The sequence below is a fragment of the Onychomys torridus genome, chromosome 4 (genome assembly GCF_903995425.1).
Source record: "Onychomys torridus chromosome 4, mOncTor1.1, whole genome shotgun sequence".
Classification (NCBI taxonomy): domain Eukaryota; kingdom Metazoa; phylum Chordata; class Mammalia; order Rodentia; family Cricetidae; genus Onychomys; species Onychomys torridus.
In genome coordinates, this window is record NC_050446.1 from 115,777,301 (window position 1) to 115,796,786 (window position 19,486).

Genomic DNA, 19,486 nt, shown 5'->3' on the forward strand with positions numbered 1-19,486 from the left:
CAGGCTCTGTTTTAGTCCCAGGCTGCAGCTGCGACAGTGCTCCTGTCTGGCCCAAGGCAGAAGGAAACTGACTCCCGCACCACACACACCAAAATTCTCAGAAAAGTTAACAAAATCGGCACAATAAAAGCACAACTAGGGCGGTGGTGGCACACACCTTTAATCCCAGCACTCGGGAGGCAGAGGCAGGCGGATCTCTGTGAGTTCGAGGCCATCCTGGTCTATAGAGCAAGAGGCATGGCGGGTAAAGAGGGCTTACCACACCCATGAGGACCTGAGTTCCAATTCTCAGCATTCACACACACACACACACACACACACACACACACACACACACACACAACCCACCAGGACTCTATAAAGCCTGTTCCTGCTGTTGTCTTGCTGGTAAATTTGCCCTGTAGAGACTTAAAGGTCACTGGGGCCAAGGAATCAGGATTAAATGGAAGCTGTTTTCTCTGCACAACAATGGTGATTGTGACCTGGACTACAACGACTTACCTTTATTCAAATGTTGATTTTCTTGCATTATTGAGTTTTGGTATTGATTTGAGTTTTAAAAAGCTGTATTAAAATCTGACTGATATTCACATCTCAAGTTTTGGTACACAGTTTGGTTTTATGCCTGAGGTACCTAACTGAGGCTGGCAAGCGTAGGGAATAGCTAAGTGGGCTGGGACTCCATTTGGCTTGGGCTGTGTGCACACTCATCTCCAAACAATGGAATTAGCTAGCCTTTCCTTAGGAGCCACTTGGTAACTCTCCTTCTTAAACAATTTATTGTATTTATTCTTATTGCGCCTGTGAGTATATGCCACACATACCACATTGTCTCTATGCAGGTCAGAGGTTAACTTTTGGGAGTTGGTTCTCTCCACTGTGGTTTCTAGGGATTGAACTCAGGTCATCAAGCACTTTTACCTGCTGAGCCATCTTGTGGGTCTAGTAACCCCCTTTTAGTGTATTCCCCTGGACATGTATTCCAGAACATGTCTAAAAATGGGAGGCAGGAGCCTGTTCTGGCCTGAATGAGCTCTGGGTGTGTGAGCAAAAAAGCACACCATATTCTCCAAGTGAACTTTTAGGGCAAACACCTATTTACTGTCTTATGTCTATACAGACCTGGGTGAATAGCATGGTTAAAATCAGATGCATGATGGGAAGGGGCATGGGCAGTGAGCAAAGGCTTACATAATCCAAGTCTGTCAATCAAAGCAGCTCTATACCCCTTAGCAACCAGCTCCTCCTCCTAGACCCCAAAACGGAAGGTATGACAATACCCAGGCCCTTGAGTACTCTGGTTCAAGTTGTCTGCTGATCTGATCTGCCCCCACTGATTTTCCTGAAAAGTCCCCCTGCCACATGTAATCTGTGCCTTTTTCAGGTCTTTGACTAAGGCACCAAGAACCTGGAAACACTTGGCAGGGCCTGTGATCTCCAATAATATAACACTGTCGTGGGACTGCTATCATAGAGTTTACATTTATGTGCCCTGGTTGTTGGGTGGGAGTAGGCAGAAAATTATTAATAAACACTAACAATGACAGGAGGCAGCAAGGCTTGCTTGATGAGAGGACATTTGGGCAGGTTCCTGAATAAAGGAAGAACCTTGAGGAGAACTGGGAAATAAAATTCCTGGTAGACAAGACAACATGAGCAAAGGTCCTGTGGAAACCACAGACAATGCACCCGATGTGCCGGTTAAAGAGGTCAAGATGGAGGTTCAACTTCCCATTTCAAAACTGACTGTAGAGGTGATGTAAACAGAACAGTGTGGTACTGAATGGAGACAGACACACAGAACAGTGGAGTAGAACGAGCAGGTCCAAATGAACCTGTATATGAATGGATGTCATCCTACACACCTGAGATTGATCCCCAGGATCCACGCAGTGGAGGGAGAGATCTGACTCCTTCCTACAAGCTGTCCTCTGACCTCCACATGAACGCCATGGCACACACATGCTAAATAAATGTAACAAAACTTTAAAAATGAGACCGTGGCTCTGATCTTTCAACTCTAGGGATAAACTAACTCACTGAGCCATCCATGCCGAGATGGTTGTTTATGCTGAGCACACTGAATTGCAACACAGCCATCATCAACTACAGCGCAAGCTGGAGCCACTGTATGGAGCTTCTGGAAGGTGCGGCATGGAGGGAGTGTGGGAGGAAAGATGGTTAGCACGTCTCTCCTCAAATCTCATCCCGGTTCCAGACAAAGGCTCCTACACCTTTAACCTGTGTCCTCCCAATTCCAGTAGGAAAAGCAGGGAAAAGCAAGAAGCTTAGGAGGCACCAGTCACAGCTGGGGCACATCTGATTGTCCACAAGATGCAGGAGGTAGGTAGCTACTGCAGGGCTGGGGATGGGGGCAGGGGAGGTGAGCCTGGGGAAGAGAGATTGGCATGGAAGTGAGGGGTGACAGCTGCATTCAGCACCCACCCTGATTGGGATCAGGAAGCTGGCCCAGTTTCTGTTTTAAAATGCAAACACCCTGTTTTGAATCATTCCTTCATCATTAAGCTCTGGTCTCTATTCCCTAAGTAAACAGGGAACCCTCCTCTGGCTGGGGCTGTGACAGACATGAGTCCCTGCTTCTGTGCAATGCTCAACAGAGTGACCATTGAGGGAACAGTGAGGCGTGGGTCCTTGGCATGGATGCCCAGAGGGTTCTGGCCTCCAGAGCTAGACTCACATGTAGCTGAGGGCTTCTACCACTCCAGAAAGGGTACTTCAGGTTCCTTTGGGGGCCCCAGCCCTCTTCCTCTCAGTCCGTTTGGTTGGATTATAGGATGGTTTGTTCTCCACTTCTTCCATACCAGGAATGGGCTCTGGGTCTGGCCTGAGCAAGTGGAAGTGCAGATGGGCATGGGAGCCAGTGTGGGACAGGAGTTGTGCTGGGATTCGGGAAGCAGAAACTCTTTTCTCAGGTGGGATTGCCAAGAGGGAATCAATTGCCCTGTGGAGAAGTTGGCTGAGGGTGAGCCTGAGGATGCTGCTCCTGGATCCAAGTGAGACCTGAATCTCAGCAATCGCTGGGTGGTTCAGGTATTGTGATTCAATCAGTTCCCTGGTTACTTATGTGTGCTTCAAACCTAGAGTTCTGCTTGCTCTCAGCTGGTAGGAATAGGCACCATGACTACAGCTGGGGAAGTGCAGAGAAAGAATAGCAGGCCATAACTGGAGGCTTTGACTTCTAGTTGTTATAAATATACCAACTACATTGCCTCCTGGGTCTTGGTTACTCTGTCTGCAAAATGGGCTCAAGGCTATGCTCATGTTGGCTGTTCCCACTTCTCGGACTTCCTGACTCAGAGTTGTAGCTTAGACTTCTCTCTAGAGCTCAGACTCACAAATCCAGTTGTTCCATAAACAGAAATAATTGTATACTGGGCAGTACTTTGAGTTAGAAACTTCCAGTTGTCTTCCACTATCTCTTCTTCCTTTCTCCTCCTCAGAGCAACAGAACTCCTTCATCTTAACAGGGCATGTGACTGCCTCAGAGAAGGTCATTTTGCCCTGACTCCCTTGCAGCTAGGTTTGGTCATGTGACAAAGTTTCAGCCAATGGAATGTGAACAGAAGTGATATGCATATTTTCTAGGTCTAGCTCTTAGAAGAGAGGGACAAAAGAAAAGAGGCTAGAGAGATGACTTAGCAGTTAAGAGCACTGGCTGCTCCTGCAGAGGGCCTGAGTTCAATTCCCAGCCCACACACAGTAGTTCACAACTATATCTAACTCCATGATACCCAACCCAATACCCTCTTCTGGCCTCCATGGGCACCAGGTATGTAATTGGTGCACAGATACACATTCAAGGAAAACATTTGTTCACATCAAAATTAACAATGATAATAACAATAAAGAAAAAGAAAAGAAAAAATAATGAAGAATGGCTTCCCTCTTCATGTTTCCTCTTCTTGGCCGGAATGAAGACATGAGGTGAGCTGTGAATAATCTTGACAATGACAGCAATGTTCCTGGGATGGCAGAGAGCAAGCCTGGAGGAGCTTCCATCCCTGGGGCTGGTCCAGCTTGAGCTGTTTGCCTGGACTGTGAGGTGTGTGTGTGTGTGTGTGTGTGTGTGCTTGTGCATGAGAAATTAGCAGTTAGCTTGCTATTTCAAGGCTCTTAAACTCAGGTCCACCAGAATTAGCAAATAAAAATCCTCATTTTTTACCTTGTAGGGAGCTGGGGGAGGGAATGGAAGGTTCTAGAAGAGGAATGAGGACATTCAGAGATTACACAAGAAGGCAGATGAGGCTGAGCCTGGGTCCGACTTCTCTCTTGGGTGATCTTACTTCCTCTGAGTTTCAGTTTCTCCTTCAAATGATGGAGACATTGCATATGGTGGTTTTGGGGTCCTTCCAACTCTGACCTCAGCCTGGTAGTTCTAGGGCATTGAAAACCAGAGAGCGCCATTGCTGGGAGAAGCGGGGCAGGCAGGCAGGGCAGGCAGGGCAGGCAGGGCCATGGGCCTGGAGAATGCTGTCCCTAAGGGCAGCGCTGCTGGGTTTCTGCTGATTGCTGTCACAGGGGAGTGCTGGCTTGCCAGATTCCCTCATTTTTTAAGAAGGGCTGGAAATCTGGACTGTTCTGGTCTGTGCAATTGCCTGATTTTTAAATGTTGGCGATAAATTCACTTTTTTTTTTTTAAGTACTCTAGAGGCCAAACAAAAATATCTGCAGGCTGAATTTGGCTAGTGGCCACCAGTCAGGAATGTCTGTTTTGACACTATCTTCCTTCTCTCCTCTCTCCTCCCCTCCCTCCTCCCCTCCCTCCTCCCCTCCCTCCTTTCTTTTCTCCCTTCTTCCTGCAAACAGTTACTTGTTTGCTAAGTGGGAGGCTATATTCTATGACCGCATATGAGACAACGAACAAGACAGAAATGGGAATCCTGGTTCTCCAGAGGTCAGGCGTCCTAGGACATCACCCTGACTCACTCATCCAACAAATGCTCACTGTGCAAGCCTGTCCCCTGAACCATGCTGGGTTAGGAAGGGGAGAAACACTGTGGTCCCTTGTCCTCAGAGGCCTGTGTCCACAAAGGAGGCATGCATGAAGTGCAGAATTATGGTAGAAGTACAACATGCTTTTCTAGGGAGAGATGCATAGATGGACATGGTTAGGACAGGGTCCGTGAAGAAGGTGACATCAACTATAAGAACTGAAGCTGGGCACAGTGGCACACATCTGCTGTCACAGCTGCTTGGGAGGCTGAGATGAGTGGGTGGGAAAGCAGAGGTTCAGCTGAAGGTGGTGACTTGGCTGAGGGAGTGATGCTGGGGACTGGGGGCTGGCATTGAGGAGTGACATGGGCCAAGGCCATGGGACCCAGAATGGAGTGCTAGGTAGGTCCTTTCCTTGAGGGGTCTCTCGGTGTAGCTTAAGACACCCAGGGGATACATATAAGAAGGATGGCTTCTTCTGGGTTCACAGGATCTCACCCAATGTACATCAGTGTGTGTATGTGTGTGTGTGTGTGTGTGTGTGTGTGTGTGAGAGAGAGAGAGAGAGAGAGAGAGAGAGAGAGAGAGAGAGAGAGAAACAGAGAGAGAGAGACAGAGAGAGAAACAGAGAGAGAGACAGAGAGAGAAAGAGAGAGACAGAGACAGAGACAGAGAGAGAGAGAGAGACGGAGAGAGAGAGGGAGGGACTGCACTGAGTGGATGAACACTCACACAATAGCCCTGGGGAGAGTGTACCCGCTAGTTTTGGCCCTAGGGGAGGGCATGTGCTTGCTGTGGCTGCCGAGCCCACTAACGTCTGCACCACTCTTGCTGGCACTCACCTAAGCTTCACAGAGCCTGGAAATGCATGCCGCTGTCCCTGCCACACATATTAATGGTGTGTCTATGGGCAGGAGATTTCTGCGCCCCCGACACCATTTTTTTATCCGGCACAGCATTGTGGCAGACAATAAATCTACCCTGTTAATCACACCTCCAGCTTGTTATAGCCTCCATAAAAACCACAAGCAGCTGGGAAAGCCATGAGGTGATGTCAAGTCCAGCACACTAAGGAGAAACAAAAGGGTTTCCCAGGCCTGGTGAGTCTCTTTCTCCGCCCATGCTGGAAGCAGCTGCCCCGACTCTCACCTCTGAGCGGATGGCCACTATGTTTTCCTCTTAGGTAGCACATTCAACCCCTACAAATCGCCCTGAAGAGATGGTTCATCTGTGGTCTGTAAGTCCACAACAGGCTGTGGAGACAGCTCACACAGTAAAATGCTTCGACATAAGCACAAGGACCTGAGTCCAGATCCTCAACGCCTGTGTAAAAAGCCAGTGGTGTGCACCTGGAACCCCAGAGTGGGAAGCAGAGGCAGGGTCCTGGGGTTTGCTGGCCAGTCAATCTCAAGAAATCAGTGAGTTTCAGGTTTAGAGAGAGACCTCCACCTCAAAAGATGTGGGGAGAATCAGAGGAAGCTACTGTCAACCTCTGGCCTCTGCACATCTTGTGTCACAGTCCTGATAACTGGGGAGTAGGGAAGAGCTTTGCCCCCTTTTCTAGCTTACTATGTGTCTGGCTGTGGTGTACCCCGCCCTCCAAGGAAGTAGACCCCAAGGACTTTGGTAATCACAGACATTGATGACTTCATGTGTTGGAAGCAAATTCGTGAGATGTCAGATAGGAAACTGATGAAATTCTCACACACCGAAGGAACATGTCATCATGTTAATCCTAGGCTGACCCAAAGGGCGGTTTTGGGTTGATAGGTTTCTTGTGAGCAGCCCCCATGATTCCTAGGAGAAGCAACCTGGGCACACAGTCACATTTGGCTGAGTGGGTAAAGGCACCTGCTGCCAAGCCTGATGACATGGGTTCAGTTTCCGAGACTCACTTGGTGGAAGGTGAGAACTGACTTCCCCAGGTTGTTCTCTGACCTTCATCCTTACAGCACCACGCATGTTCACACTCAGACCCAGACACACAGATGCATACACAATAAGCAAATAAATAAATATGGTTCCTTTTTTAAGAAAAGAGAGAAAGACAAAAATGGATCCCTACCTTCCCGTATCTGGATGCAAATGTCCCTGTGAGCAGAGAGTGGAAAATAATGATTGTCTCATCCAGGTCCCAGACGAACACCCGCTGTGATGGAAAAGAGGAAGAGAAGATGGAGTCATTTACGTCTGACTTGCTCTCTGCAGATCCCAACCTTCTTGGAGAAGTCTTGAGACACATTAAGTCATTAAACAGGTGGCCCACACTGTGCCCTGAGCCGCCGCTGAACCCCATCTGTGTCAAGTGTACTGTTGTAGCCAATATCTGTACTCCTACCAGCCCCACCCATGCTGGAACCTGGAGGTCTTCACATAAAAACTGAAAAAAGGAGGCATTTGGGCCAAACCAGCGCTTGAAGAAACTTTAAGACTCGCTTGACAATGTGAGCTACTACCAAGTGACCGTTCACGTAAGCCCTGTTACTGTTAGATATTTCTGTTTGTAGCAAATTTGACTCCTCAACTCTAAATAACTCAGGGGCAGCTTTCCTCATGGACTTGCCAACAAGTTGACAATTTCTTTTGACTCCATTGGAATCTTCCATTTTTACAAACAGACCATTGCATTTCTTCCTTGGTCTAAGACAGAGGACCAAGCAGGCAAGGGGAGTGTGTGTGTCCTTTCTTCATCTCTGTCTCTGTTCTCAATGGCCATTGGTTTTATTTTTCCATTGTCAGTGTGAGCAAACCAATCTGAACGTTTAGTTTCAGAACTATAAATGTCTTCTATGTGTAGAGTTTTTTTTTTTAAAGACTACTATTATATATGAGTGATGTATGTGTAGGTGTGTGTACCACTGTGTGTGTGTGTGTGTGTGTGTGTGTGTGTGTGTGTGTGTAGTCAGAGGACAACTTTGTGGAATCAGTTCTCTCCTATCTTTACATGGTTCCAGGAAGCCCCTTCATGGTATTAGTCTTCTCAGCAAGTAAGTTCCTTTACTCACTGAGCTGTCCTCTGGGCCCTAATTGGTGATTTTAAATGTCAGTAACTAGGGGCTACTTACATTTTTTGATTATTGTTCACCATTAAGGACAAGAAACACATTTATCCAACCTCATAGCTCTTGATCCACTTTGAGGAGAACACGCCTACCATCAAGGTCACGTGTGTCCCCGTCCATCTTTCATTTTCCCGCATGCATCCTGATTCCAATAATCTCAGTGTGTTCCCAGATGAGTCCCACCTGCCAGTAGACCTCGTCTCTGGTGGAGCTTATCCACGGCTTTGTCTTCCTCTTTCTTGGTGTATTGTGCCTTCACTACAATCTCAGATATAGTCACAGCCCTTGTCCTGAGAGTGGTGTCTTTAGGGATGGGATGGAGCAGTGTGGACTGGATCACTCCTGGGCTTCCTGAGAGTGTGATCCTCAGAATTCCAACCCACATGTTTCTGAGTGGGATCCACTGTTCCCTGGACTCTAAGTCTCTCCCTTTCTCAATTTTCTGCCTTGTTTTACCTGAGTGCCTCCTTGAGTCGCATCTTCTGAAAGGATGTGTGGAGAGCAACTTTCCTAAATTTTAGCAAACCCGTTATTTATATTTTCTCTGGGTACAGAATTCTCCTTAGAAGACAATGCTTTCCAGATCTTGGACACGATCCCTCACTGCTCTCTGGTACCCAGAGTCCTAAGAGGCCTGACATTTGGCTGGCCCAGTCCTCACAGACTTGACTTTCCCCTCCCACTTTTGCATATGTGTATGTGGGTGCACACACATGTAGAGGCTGGAGGTCCACCAGGCATCTTCCTCTATCACTCCCCACTTTGTTTTTCAAGTCAGGCTCTCTCACTAAATCTGGAGCTTACTGATAGGCCAGACCGACTGGTCATCAAACCCCTGGGGTCTTCCAGGACTTGGGTCACAAAAGTGCACTGCCATGCTCAGGTTCTTCAGTGGGTGCTGGAGATCTGAACTCAGGTCCTCATGCCTGCACAGCGAGCACTGTACCTTCCTTCTATCCTAGTTTTTATTCTCAGATTGACCCAACCTAGAGTCGGTCACCCGGGAAGAGGGAACCTCAGCTGAAGAACTGCCTTTGTGAGACTGGCCTGTGGACATGTCCAAGAGATCGTCTTGGTTGAGGACTGATGTAGGTGAGCCCAGACCACCATGGGTGGCACCATTCCTAGACAGGTGGGCTTTGCTTGTATAAGAAAGCTAGCTGAGCAAGAACCATTGAACAAGCCAGTAAACAGTATTCCTCCATAGTTTCTACCCCTGGTTCCTGCTTTGAGTTCCTGTCCCCACTTCCCTCAGTGATGGACTCCGGCCTGAAGTCTAAGCCAAATAAACTCCTTCCTCCCCTAAGTTGCTGGGTCATCATGTTTATTTTATTTTTATTATTATTATCAGAGACAGTCTGTGTAACCCTGGTTGTCCTGGAACTCACTTTGTAGACCAGGCTGGCCTCGAACTCAGAGATCCGCCTGCCCCTGCCTCCTGAGTTCTGGGATTAAAGGCGTGCGCCGCCGCTGCCCGGTGGCCATCATGTTTATTACAGCAACAGGAAAACAAAGTACAACACCCACTGAGTTATCTCCTCAGTCCTGAGTGTATTTCTTATTATGGGCCATATAGGCGCTATAGAAAAAGTCAGGAAACAATCTCTTTTGAAGAGGCTTTTTGAAGTTCAAATATGCCAATCAATTCATTTGAACTCAATGCCTTGAATCAATTTAACTTAGAAGTTTTAATTGTGGAGTTAAAAAGCATTTGTGAATGTCTTCAGATCCATGCAGTCTTTTTTAACTTACCCACTGAACCCTCTATCAAGCAGCCCTGCACCCTGTCTCCTCACCTCACTGACCCCTGGAGTCCCAATGGTGTGTCCCCATGGCTGGGGACATTTTGCAGCTCCCTGTCCATGGCTACAACAACTTGCTCCTGGGTGGATCCCTTACTATCCCAGGTAGATCTGAGATTTAAACTGGGGTCTCAAAGAAAGCCACAGTCTCATCTTTGGGGACTGTTAGTAGTCAAGGGGCCTGAGGGGAAGAGAAGGCCCATTGCAGATGGAGATGGGCTCAACACTTCCCCAGGACTTGGCTTCAGTGAGAGCAGAGAGAGGCTGGAGCAGTCTGAGGAGCACTGTATGGGGGCAGGGCCATTGAAAAGGCACAGGTGGGGGGTGCTTTAGCTCCTTCACAGGAGAGGAGAGAGGCCCAACCTCTCTCCTTGTCCCATTTCCCCGGCTGATTCCATCACCTCTCTGACGCTCCACTGTCCTGCTGTCCACTGCCCTTGAGTCCTAAGGGGGTTCTGCATCCTTCAGAGAAATTCTGCTTTTACATGTCAGCCAGTGGAAGCTGGTTCCTGGCACCCGTTGCCTAAGGGTTTCGGCTAACACACCTCAGAACTGCCACTTCGGCAAAGGCCTCTCTCCTGGCTTCTGTCATTTATGAAACTGCCGAAGACTTCAGAGGTGTGAGCGCGCCTGCTGACATTAAACTCCAAAGTAAAGCACTGCTCACACCTTGGTGCCCATTCTCACACGCTGGTCCTTTAGGATGGAGAAGCAGGTGTTTCCAGAATATTGCCTGTGAACCCCCACTTCCAGGTCACGACCCTCCCATCCCCCTCTTCAGTGTCTCTCTCCTCCCACCGTTCCCATCAAAAGCAGAAGCTACAGCAGGTGAGTGCAGAGTCCTCCAGAAGGGAGTATCAACGCCTGTGCTACTCTGTGCATTTTCAAGCTGGTGGAGACATACAGGGAAGCAGGAGGGAGGCAGGCCACAGACAAGAGGAGCTGTTTTGAAAAGACCCAACCCCCAGTTCAGTGAGAAGGGGCAGATTTAGAATGGAGGGGAAGCTCGGCAAAGCGGTACTTGTCTATAATCCCAGCACCAGGGAGGCTGAGGTAAGTAGGAGGATTTGAAGTGAGACTTCCTAAACTGCCTCCACCTATGGTCACTTGGCCTGGGATGGGACCTGGCACCAGTCTTTACAAAGTGTCCCCACCACTGAACTCCAGTTGAAGACCCTGCCCATCATCTTCCTTACCAGGAGCTCTCAGGGTAATCCCCCTCTAGGGTTCAGCAGACTAAGGGGCTTGTTACATGTGCCGCTTCTCTGTCTTGCCTAGGACCTATGGAATTGGAGCCTCTGAGAGGGCCCCATGATCCCCTGGGGCCCTCGGATGTCACTGAGGTGTGAGAAGCATGATCCATGCTGGCTCTCAGGCTGTCCTTCCCCAGATTAGTTACCCAGCAGAACTCCATGCCATCAACCTGATTCTTCCCGGGTAGTGGAGCTGTTACTGGGTTGTGCTTATGACCAAAGGCTTGGAGAGCCTGGGCCCTCAGTGGTGACTCAGGCTACAGACAGAGATCAGCTCTTCCCATTAGACACCCTGGTTACCTCGATCTCATTGTCTCCTGCTGGGGAGGGGTCATTGCTCCTCTTTGACCGGCCACGTAGCTTCCCGTCTGAGGCCCGATGGGGCCGGTCTGTGTCGCCCTCTTTGGCTGGCGTGGAGGGCCCGTTGTGTGTGCTATAGTCACCTGGGGAATGACAGAGGGGATACACAGGTCAGAAACTTGGCCGGGTGTCTCTTCCTGGGAAATATGGCACCAGCCCCATCACCATGCAATCCCCAGAAGGACACCCTGAAGAAAGCACTGGAGATCAAGATAAGATTAAACTGCTGGTCACTGCCATCTGCTGTGGAACAATGTTTGTACACTGTGAATATTTTTGTTCTCATTGATCTAAGAAAGGGCTGAATGGCAAATAGCTGGGCAGGTGGAGGTTAGGTGGGACAAAGTGAGAGCATGGGGAAGAAGAAAGGCAGAGTTGCCAGGAGACACAGAGGGAGCAAGACATGCTGGAGAATAGGTAAATCCACAAGCAATGTGGTAATATGTAGAGTAGTAGAAACAGGTTAATTTAAGTTGAGAGAGCTAGTTAGTAACAAGCCTAAGCTATGGCCGAGCTTTTATAATTAATAAGAAGTCTCCATGTGGTTATTTGGGAGCTGGCTGGCGAGAAAGAAAATTGCAAATACAGCCATCTGTGCCATTTATGACATTCTTCCAGTCAATAGACATCTGTGACGGGCTCTGTTTCAGGTTTTGGGCCCTGTCTAGAGGCTCAAGCACTCAAAAACTCTAGCAAAGGCTGGGGGCACAATTCAACTGGTAAAGCAGCTGCTGTGTAGGCATGAGGACTTGACTTTGATTCCAAAGGGTGATCCTAGTGTCAGGAGGTGGAGATTGGTAGAGCCTCAGAGCTTGTTGGCCAGCTACTCCTGCTTAATTAGTGAGCTCCAGGCCAATGAGAGACTTTGTCTCAAAGGAGGTGGAGGGTGACATTTTGGAGGGTGCCCCATGAGATTGTCATCAGGTTTCTACACACAAATGCATGCAGGGTGTTGTGTAGTGGTAGGGGTGTTACTTAGAGGTCTGTAGGGAAGGCTTCCTGAGTGAGGGGGTACTGCTCAAAGATCTAGAAGAAACAATGTTGGGCAGCTCTGATTACAGTCAACAGCCCATGCTAATAGCTTGAGGATTCCTAGACAGACAGACAGATGAAAATGCATGCCCAAGGAAGGTGATCTTCCGGCACTTCCACCCCAGGCTCATGCTTTGGGGGCCTTGATCTCCAGAGTGCTGATGGTGGGACCTGCCAAATGTGGAGCCTTGTGGGAGGTCCTCAGAATAACTGGAGACACACTCTGAAAGGTCCTGGGTCCCCCCAGAACTGTGAACTAGATAAACCTCTTCTTTATAAAGTTGACCACTCTCTGGGATTGCATCATGGCAACTTAAAAACACGGCCTCGTATATCTATCTCATTTCAAGAGAGGCCCCAGAGACACATGGGTATATGTGGCTTCGTGAGGGGGCTGAACCTGCCTGGGGTCCTTACAAATTAATGGCAAGATTTGGGCCTGTTCTTGTGAATATAACATCAGAACTGTGGACCCATTTGGACCCTCAGAGAACATTCCAGCCTATTCCTCACTCCTCAGTTGCTTGTTTTAGCTTCTAAATGTGTCCTGCAGATGCCAGCTCTCCTCCAGGACTCAGGTCACTGTGGGAGAGAGGGTCAGCTTTTTCTAAATGTATTTGGGAATGGGCTGGGTTGTTTCTTCTCCCCTGAAAAGACTGTTTTCCTTCAAAACCCAGGGACTCAACTTTGTTTAATATTTATAGAGCTCCTTAGCAGGCTAAGGGACACACAAGGGAAAGGAGTGTGATGTGAGATATCAGGGTGACGGGCATTTTTTCACAAGCCAGCATTTTTGGGTCACAGCACTGAACACTCCCAGCATGGAGTCAGAAACAGCTTTCTTCAGGAGGAAGAATTTCTTCTCAGCTCAGCTACTTGATTGAATCAGTAAGAGGGGGCAATTTAGCTGGTCTCCTGATACAGATGTAATCTCAGCTATTTGGGAGGCTGAGGCAGGAGGATCAAAAGTTCAAGACTGTCCTGAGCTACAGAGTGAGTTCAAGGTCAACAATGTAGTGAGACTTTGTCTCAAAATAAAAAGTGAAAAAGAGGGCTGGGGCTGGAGCTCAGCGGTAGAGCACTTGCCTAGCATGCTCAAGGCCCAGGCTTCACTCCCCACTACTGAAAATCGGTAGGGGGTGATTTGAACAATACAAGTATGTTATATTTTTAAAAATTAAAAATTATGTGTGTGTGTACAGGTTTGTATGTGCACATGAGTGCAGGCCCTGGAGCTTGAGTTTCAGGTAGTTGTGAGCCACCCAAAATGAATGCTAGGAACTGAATTCATGTCCTCTGCAAGAACAGTGTGCCCTTTTGACTGCTGAGGTATCTCTCCAGCTCCAGTGTTCCAGAGGCTGGGAAGTTTAAGGTTAAGGTGCCAGCTGGTCCAGTTCCTGGTGAAGTCTCTGGGCTTGTCAATGGGTAGAGTTTTGCTGTATCTTCCACAGGACTGAGAGAGATCTGCTTTCTTACATGTTCTTACAGAGATATTAACCCTAAGGGCTCCATCTTCCTGACGCAATCACCTTCTAAAGCTCTACCTCCAAACATCGCCCCACTGAAGATGAGGGAGCTGACAGTGCCTTCTGTCTGGGGATGAAGAAACATTCAGGCACCAGATGCCACTGAGGTGAAGCCCTGTCTCGCTCTCCTTGTTTGCAAGTTTTGGAAGTGTTAAGCACTTGTGCACCCTTCAACTTGAAATTATTGTAAATTATATTAGTTGAATTCAAATTTTAAGCCAATTTTTGCATCCTTAGGATAAAACCCTAAGCGATAAAAGTTTAGGTTTAGCTTACTGTGGTTTACTTTAGAAGTATCTCTGTTTAATAAGTGTGTGGCCTGGGTTCTTTATATATATATATCTCATGCCCTTGTCCCAGTTCAGCATTAGGCTCGGAGGGGGCCTCAGGAAAGTATGGCTTTAATTTCTTGGAAATTTGTGTAGAATCAGTAGTTCTTACTGAAACTTTCAGTAGAATTAACTAGCAAAGTCATCTGAGGCTGGTGTTTTTCTTTGTGGTTTCTGTTTTCCTTTGAGACAGGGTCTCATGTAGCCCAAGCTAGAGCAGACTTCATGATGTAGGCAAAGATGGCTTTAAACTCCTGATCTTCCTGCCTCCCACTGCCCAGCCTTGAGATTAGTGTGCACCACTCCACCTGGTTTTATGTGGTACTAGTGATGGAACCCAGCTCTTCATGCACTCTAGGCATGTACTTTATCAACAATGTCACACTCCCAGCTCTGTGTATTGATCTTCAACAACAACAATAATAATAAAAACCGCTAGTTTGTTCGCTGGGTACAGGCCTGTGTAGGGAACCACTTTCTTCTTGTGTTAGCTGGGTATTTCTGCCTTACATGGAATCCATTTTTGTTGTTGTTGTTGTTTTGTTTTTCGAGACAGGGTTTCTCTGTAGTTTTGAAGCCTGTCCTGGATCTCGCTCTGTAGACCAGGCTGGCTTCGAACTCACAGAGATCCACCTGCCTCTGCCTCCCGAGTGCTGGGATTACAGGCGTGCACCAACACCGCCCGGCTTGGAATTCATATTTGCTCTAAGTTGTCACCTCAGGCACAGTCCTGATGCTGTTAGCTCTCTCCTTTGTGGTCATTTTATCCCCCTCTCATTAAGTTTACAGCTTTCACTGATTCCACCCCCCCCCCCTACCCCCCACCCCCACACCCCCCCTACCCTTTACCCCCCACCCCGCCTCTTATTTCTGTACCTCTGCTTTCTTTGGGTTTAATTTGTCTTCTTTTGTGAGTTTCTTAAGATAGATGAGCTCTGGGGCTAGAGAGAAGGCTCAGTGGTTAGGAGCACTGGTGGCTCTTCTAGAGGACCCAGGTTCAATTCCCAGCACCTACATGGTGCTCACAAACATCTGTAATTCCAGTTACAGGGTATCTCATGCCCTCTTCTGGCTTCCATGGGCACTGCACATATGTGGTATGCATACATAGAAAGGCAGATAAACACTTGTATGCACAAAATAAAAATAAATATTTTTTTAAAATTAAAAAGATGAGATGTTCTTCTTTGCTTTTTTCCCCAACATAATATTTTATTAATTATTTGGGAATTTCATACAATGTCCCCTGATCACATTCACTTCCCATTCCTCCCAGGCCCACCCTCCCACCCTTGTGCCCATCCCCCCACCCCCAAAAGGCCAAGCAAACACCAAGTCCAATTTGTGTTGTCCATGTGCTCACTGGAGCTTGGTCAAACTCCCAGCGGCCAGGCCCTTAAAGTCCTCCCCACCCCTCTGCCAGAAGCCACCAACCGTGAAGAGCTACACTTCAGCACCTTTTCCACGGATTTAAAAGAACCTCCTTCCATAGCTTCCTGTCTGGATTGTTTCTTTTTTGAGAGTCAGGGGAGTGGTTGCCACAGAAGCCTTCAATGTCTCTAACACTCAATTATGAGTCTGCAGTCACCGATGCAACTTCGAAAGAAGCTTCCTCGCTCATAGCAGCGGGCGGCAGCATGAATCATGAACTTCCACATGGCCTCCTGCCACAGCACAGGCCACAGACATCAGCATGGCCTCCTGCCACAGCACAGGCCACAGACATCAGCATGGCCCCCAGCCACAGCACAGACCACGGACATCAGCATGGCCCCCAGCCACAGCACAGGCCACAGACATCAGCATGGCCCCCAGCCACAGCACAGGCCACAGACATCAGCATGGCCCCCAGCCACAGCACAGGCCACAGACATCAGCATGGCCCCCAGCCACAGCACAGGCCACAGACATCAGCATGGCCTCCTGCCACAGCACAGGCCACAGACATCAGCATGGCCCCCAGCCACAGCACAGGCCACAGACATCAGCATGGCCCCCAGCCACAGCACAGACCACGGACATCAGCATGGCCTCCTGCCACAGCACAGACCACAGACATCAGCATGGCCCCCAGCCACAGCACAGGCCACAGACATCAGCATGGCCCCCAGCCACAGCACAGGCCACAGACATCAGCATGGCCCCCAGCCACAGCACAGACCACGGACATCAGCATGGCCTCCTGCCACAGCACAGACCACAGACATCAGCATGGCCCCCAGCCACAGCACAGGCCACAGACATCAGCATGGCCCCCAGCCACAGCACAGGCCACAGACATCAGCATGGCCCCCAGCCACAGCACAGACCAAAGACATCAGCATGGCCTCCAGCCACAGCACAGGCCATGGACATCAGCATGGCCCCCAGCCACAGCACAGGCCACAGACATCAGCATGGCCTCCAGCTACAGCACAGACCACGGACATCAGCATGGCCTCTGTCAGCAACAAGGACCACGAACATCAATATAGCCAGTGGTGGCAGCACAGACCACGGAAGTCTTTCCAGGAGACTTGATCCAGAAAACGAACTGTTCTTCATCTCTGGATATCTCGCTTTGTTGATGGGGTGAAGTGGGCCAGTGGTGGCCCGAGCCTTCCGCTGTGGGTGACAAGGTCCTTTGTGCATCATGCTCCCATCCCTGCTGCCATGGCATCTCTAGTCCCTCTTCTCTCCTCTGAGCTGCATCAGTTCTTTATCTTTTTTTTTTTTTTTCCAATTCCATGAAACCACTTTTTAGAAGCATCGTCCCATGAGACCTGCCTTTTTAAAGTTGTTCCGGAGATATCGTGTGCTCTGCAGGTTAACCCTCCATCGCTGTCTCCCCTCGGAGCCACCATGGGTCTCTGAGGCTCCTCAGAGCACCCCGTAGCCCTGCGGGTGCTGGTGATGCCTCCATCTTTACACGATCCCTTTCTTCTTTTCTGACAGTCATTTACTGCTAAAAATTTCCCTTCGCTGTTTTAATGACTTTCCATAAATTTTGATACATTGTGTTTTTATTTTCATTCAACTCAAAGTACTTTTAAATTTCCTTTTGGTTTCCTCTTTGACCTCCAAGTTACCTAGAAGTGCTTTATTGAGATTCCAAACGATTGAGAAATTTCCAGACATACTTGTTATTTATTACTGATTTAATTCTATGCTGCCAGAGGACGGGCTTTCTGTCTTGAATGCTAGCTTAACTGGAACTTGTTTTCTGGTCCAGATTGTGAGTCTATCTTGGTAAATGCCCCGGATGCTGCTAGGGACACACTCTGCACTGCTGAGACGTCTGTTACCACAGTCTTTCTCTTCCATTCCACATTCCCAGCTTTCTTCTCCAGAGAAAATGACCATGAACAGTTCCTTTGCGGTTTTTCAGAAACTTCCTATGCAAACACGGACTTTGAGCTACACTTCTATTTAAGAAAACTCTGGGGTCACATTTCATGAATAGTTTTTTGGTTTTTGTTTTTTGTTTTCCACCTGGGTGAGGTAAGACACAGACTCACTCTGTGGTTGTCTGGCCTGGAATTCAGTATATAACTCAGGTCAGACTTGAACTCATGGCAATCCCCCTGCCTCAGTCTCCTAGGTGCTGAGATCTCAGGTGTGGGTGAGACACCATGACTGGATTTTCATATGTGGTTCTTTTACTTCTCTCTACCTATAATAGCAGTTCAAAGAGGGCCACTTGGACAGATATCAACGTATCTTTTTCAGAGCTGCATAGTATGCCACTGGTAGATGTATCACTTTTTACCTAACTTGGGTCCTGCTGAGTACTACCACTTTGTTTAGTCTTTTGCTATGATAACTGCAATGTGAGAATTGTCTTTAGCATAATTTCTCAGTTGTAGAATAGTTGGGTTAAAGGATACATGCATTTCTAAGTTGGTTAGGTGTTATCTGATTGCAGAGAAAAACCTTAAACCTCTTCTTGAGAGCTTGATGTTCTCTCACTGGCTAAGGAGGGTAGGATAAGAAGTTAAAAAACAACCTCCCAACTTCTTTTAGGTAATTTGTAACACATTAAACAATGGAAAGGAGTTTTTAAGCAGTAACCGGTGGTCCCTGTTTTCTTGGGTCTGAACAGGTGTTCAGACGACACCCTGCTTAGCGGGCTGCCCAGCGTCCTCTGCACAGATGTTCATGCCTGTCAGAGAAGTGTGTCCTTCAATGTGGCTGGGGATGGAGGCAAGGCTCAGAGCTGATGGGATCTGTCAATCAAACCACTAGAATAGGGGGAAAACACCAGGCACCCTAGACAGTTTCAAAAGTGGAGTTCTGAAGAATGCACTAAATGTCTGTGTGTGCATACATAAGTGTGTGCATGTGTGTATATGTGTGTGCATGTTTGTGCACATGTCTATGCACGTGTATGTACATGTGTGTGCACAAAGGCTAAATGCTCTTCCTGTGCAACAGATCCTGGGGAAAGAAGCTGGGCACCTCAGTTAGAGGTGACAGTTACTGAGGCCATTAGACTACAAACTTTTGGAATATTTATTTATTTTTTGTGCATTAGTGTTTGCCTGTATGTATATCTGTGCACCACATGTATGTCTGGTGCACTTGGAGGTCAGAGGAGGGCATCAGATCCCCTGGGACTAGAGTTACTAATGATTGTGAGCCACAATTTGAGTGGTGGGAACTGAACTCAGGACCTCTGGAAGAGCAGCCAGTGTTCTTAACCACATCCAGTCCTGTGATGCCATTAAAATAATTTTATATGAGCTTGTGAGACATAGTAAAAGCATTCCAGCCACTTATTATTTATTTGTTATTTATACCTGAGGCCATTTATTTATTATTTATAATTTATTACATCTGAGGACGAGGGATAAACAAGAAATGGGGGACTGAAGGGACACTTCAGAGACTCAAGTCCCATGCTTGCCCCTGCTGGAGCTCAGAGACAACCTGGCCATGTAATCAAATGCCCAGGAAGGGCACTGTGTAAGTCAGGTTCACCCTTCAGCTCTGGATCCACTGGCCCATCTTCTGGTAGCCTGTCTCCATCCCAATTTCCCATCAGCTCCTGGTTTCTCTCCTTTGTTGAAACCAGTGCACAGAGGCTGCATTCAGAGAAGCAGGATGCCAAAGACAGTTCGAGCTCAGGGAGAGGTGTTTACTGGACTCCATGTTCTTTCTCCAAAGAAAATGAAGTTGCTAAGTGCTAAG

The 19,486-nt window shown here is 48.1% G+C and overlaps 1 protein-coding gene across 1 annotated transcript in view; it reads right to left on the reverse strand.

Annotated features, from left to right (window-relative positions):
• Eya2 (EYA transcriptional coactivator and phosphatase 2) overlaps positions 1–19,486 on the reverse strand; it is a 172,962-nt gene that overhangs the window by 37,618 nt on the left and 115,858 nt on the right. Inside the window, exons 8-9 of the mRNA XM_036184966.1 lie at positions 11,371–11,513; positions 7,019–7,102 (exon numbers count right to left, since the gene is read on the reverse strand). Coding sequence (XP_036040859.1) covers positions 7,019–7,102; positions 11,371–11,513 — 227 coding nt within the window. The remainder of the gene's footprint in view (positions 1–7,018; positions 7,103–11,370; positions 11,514–19,486) is intronic.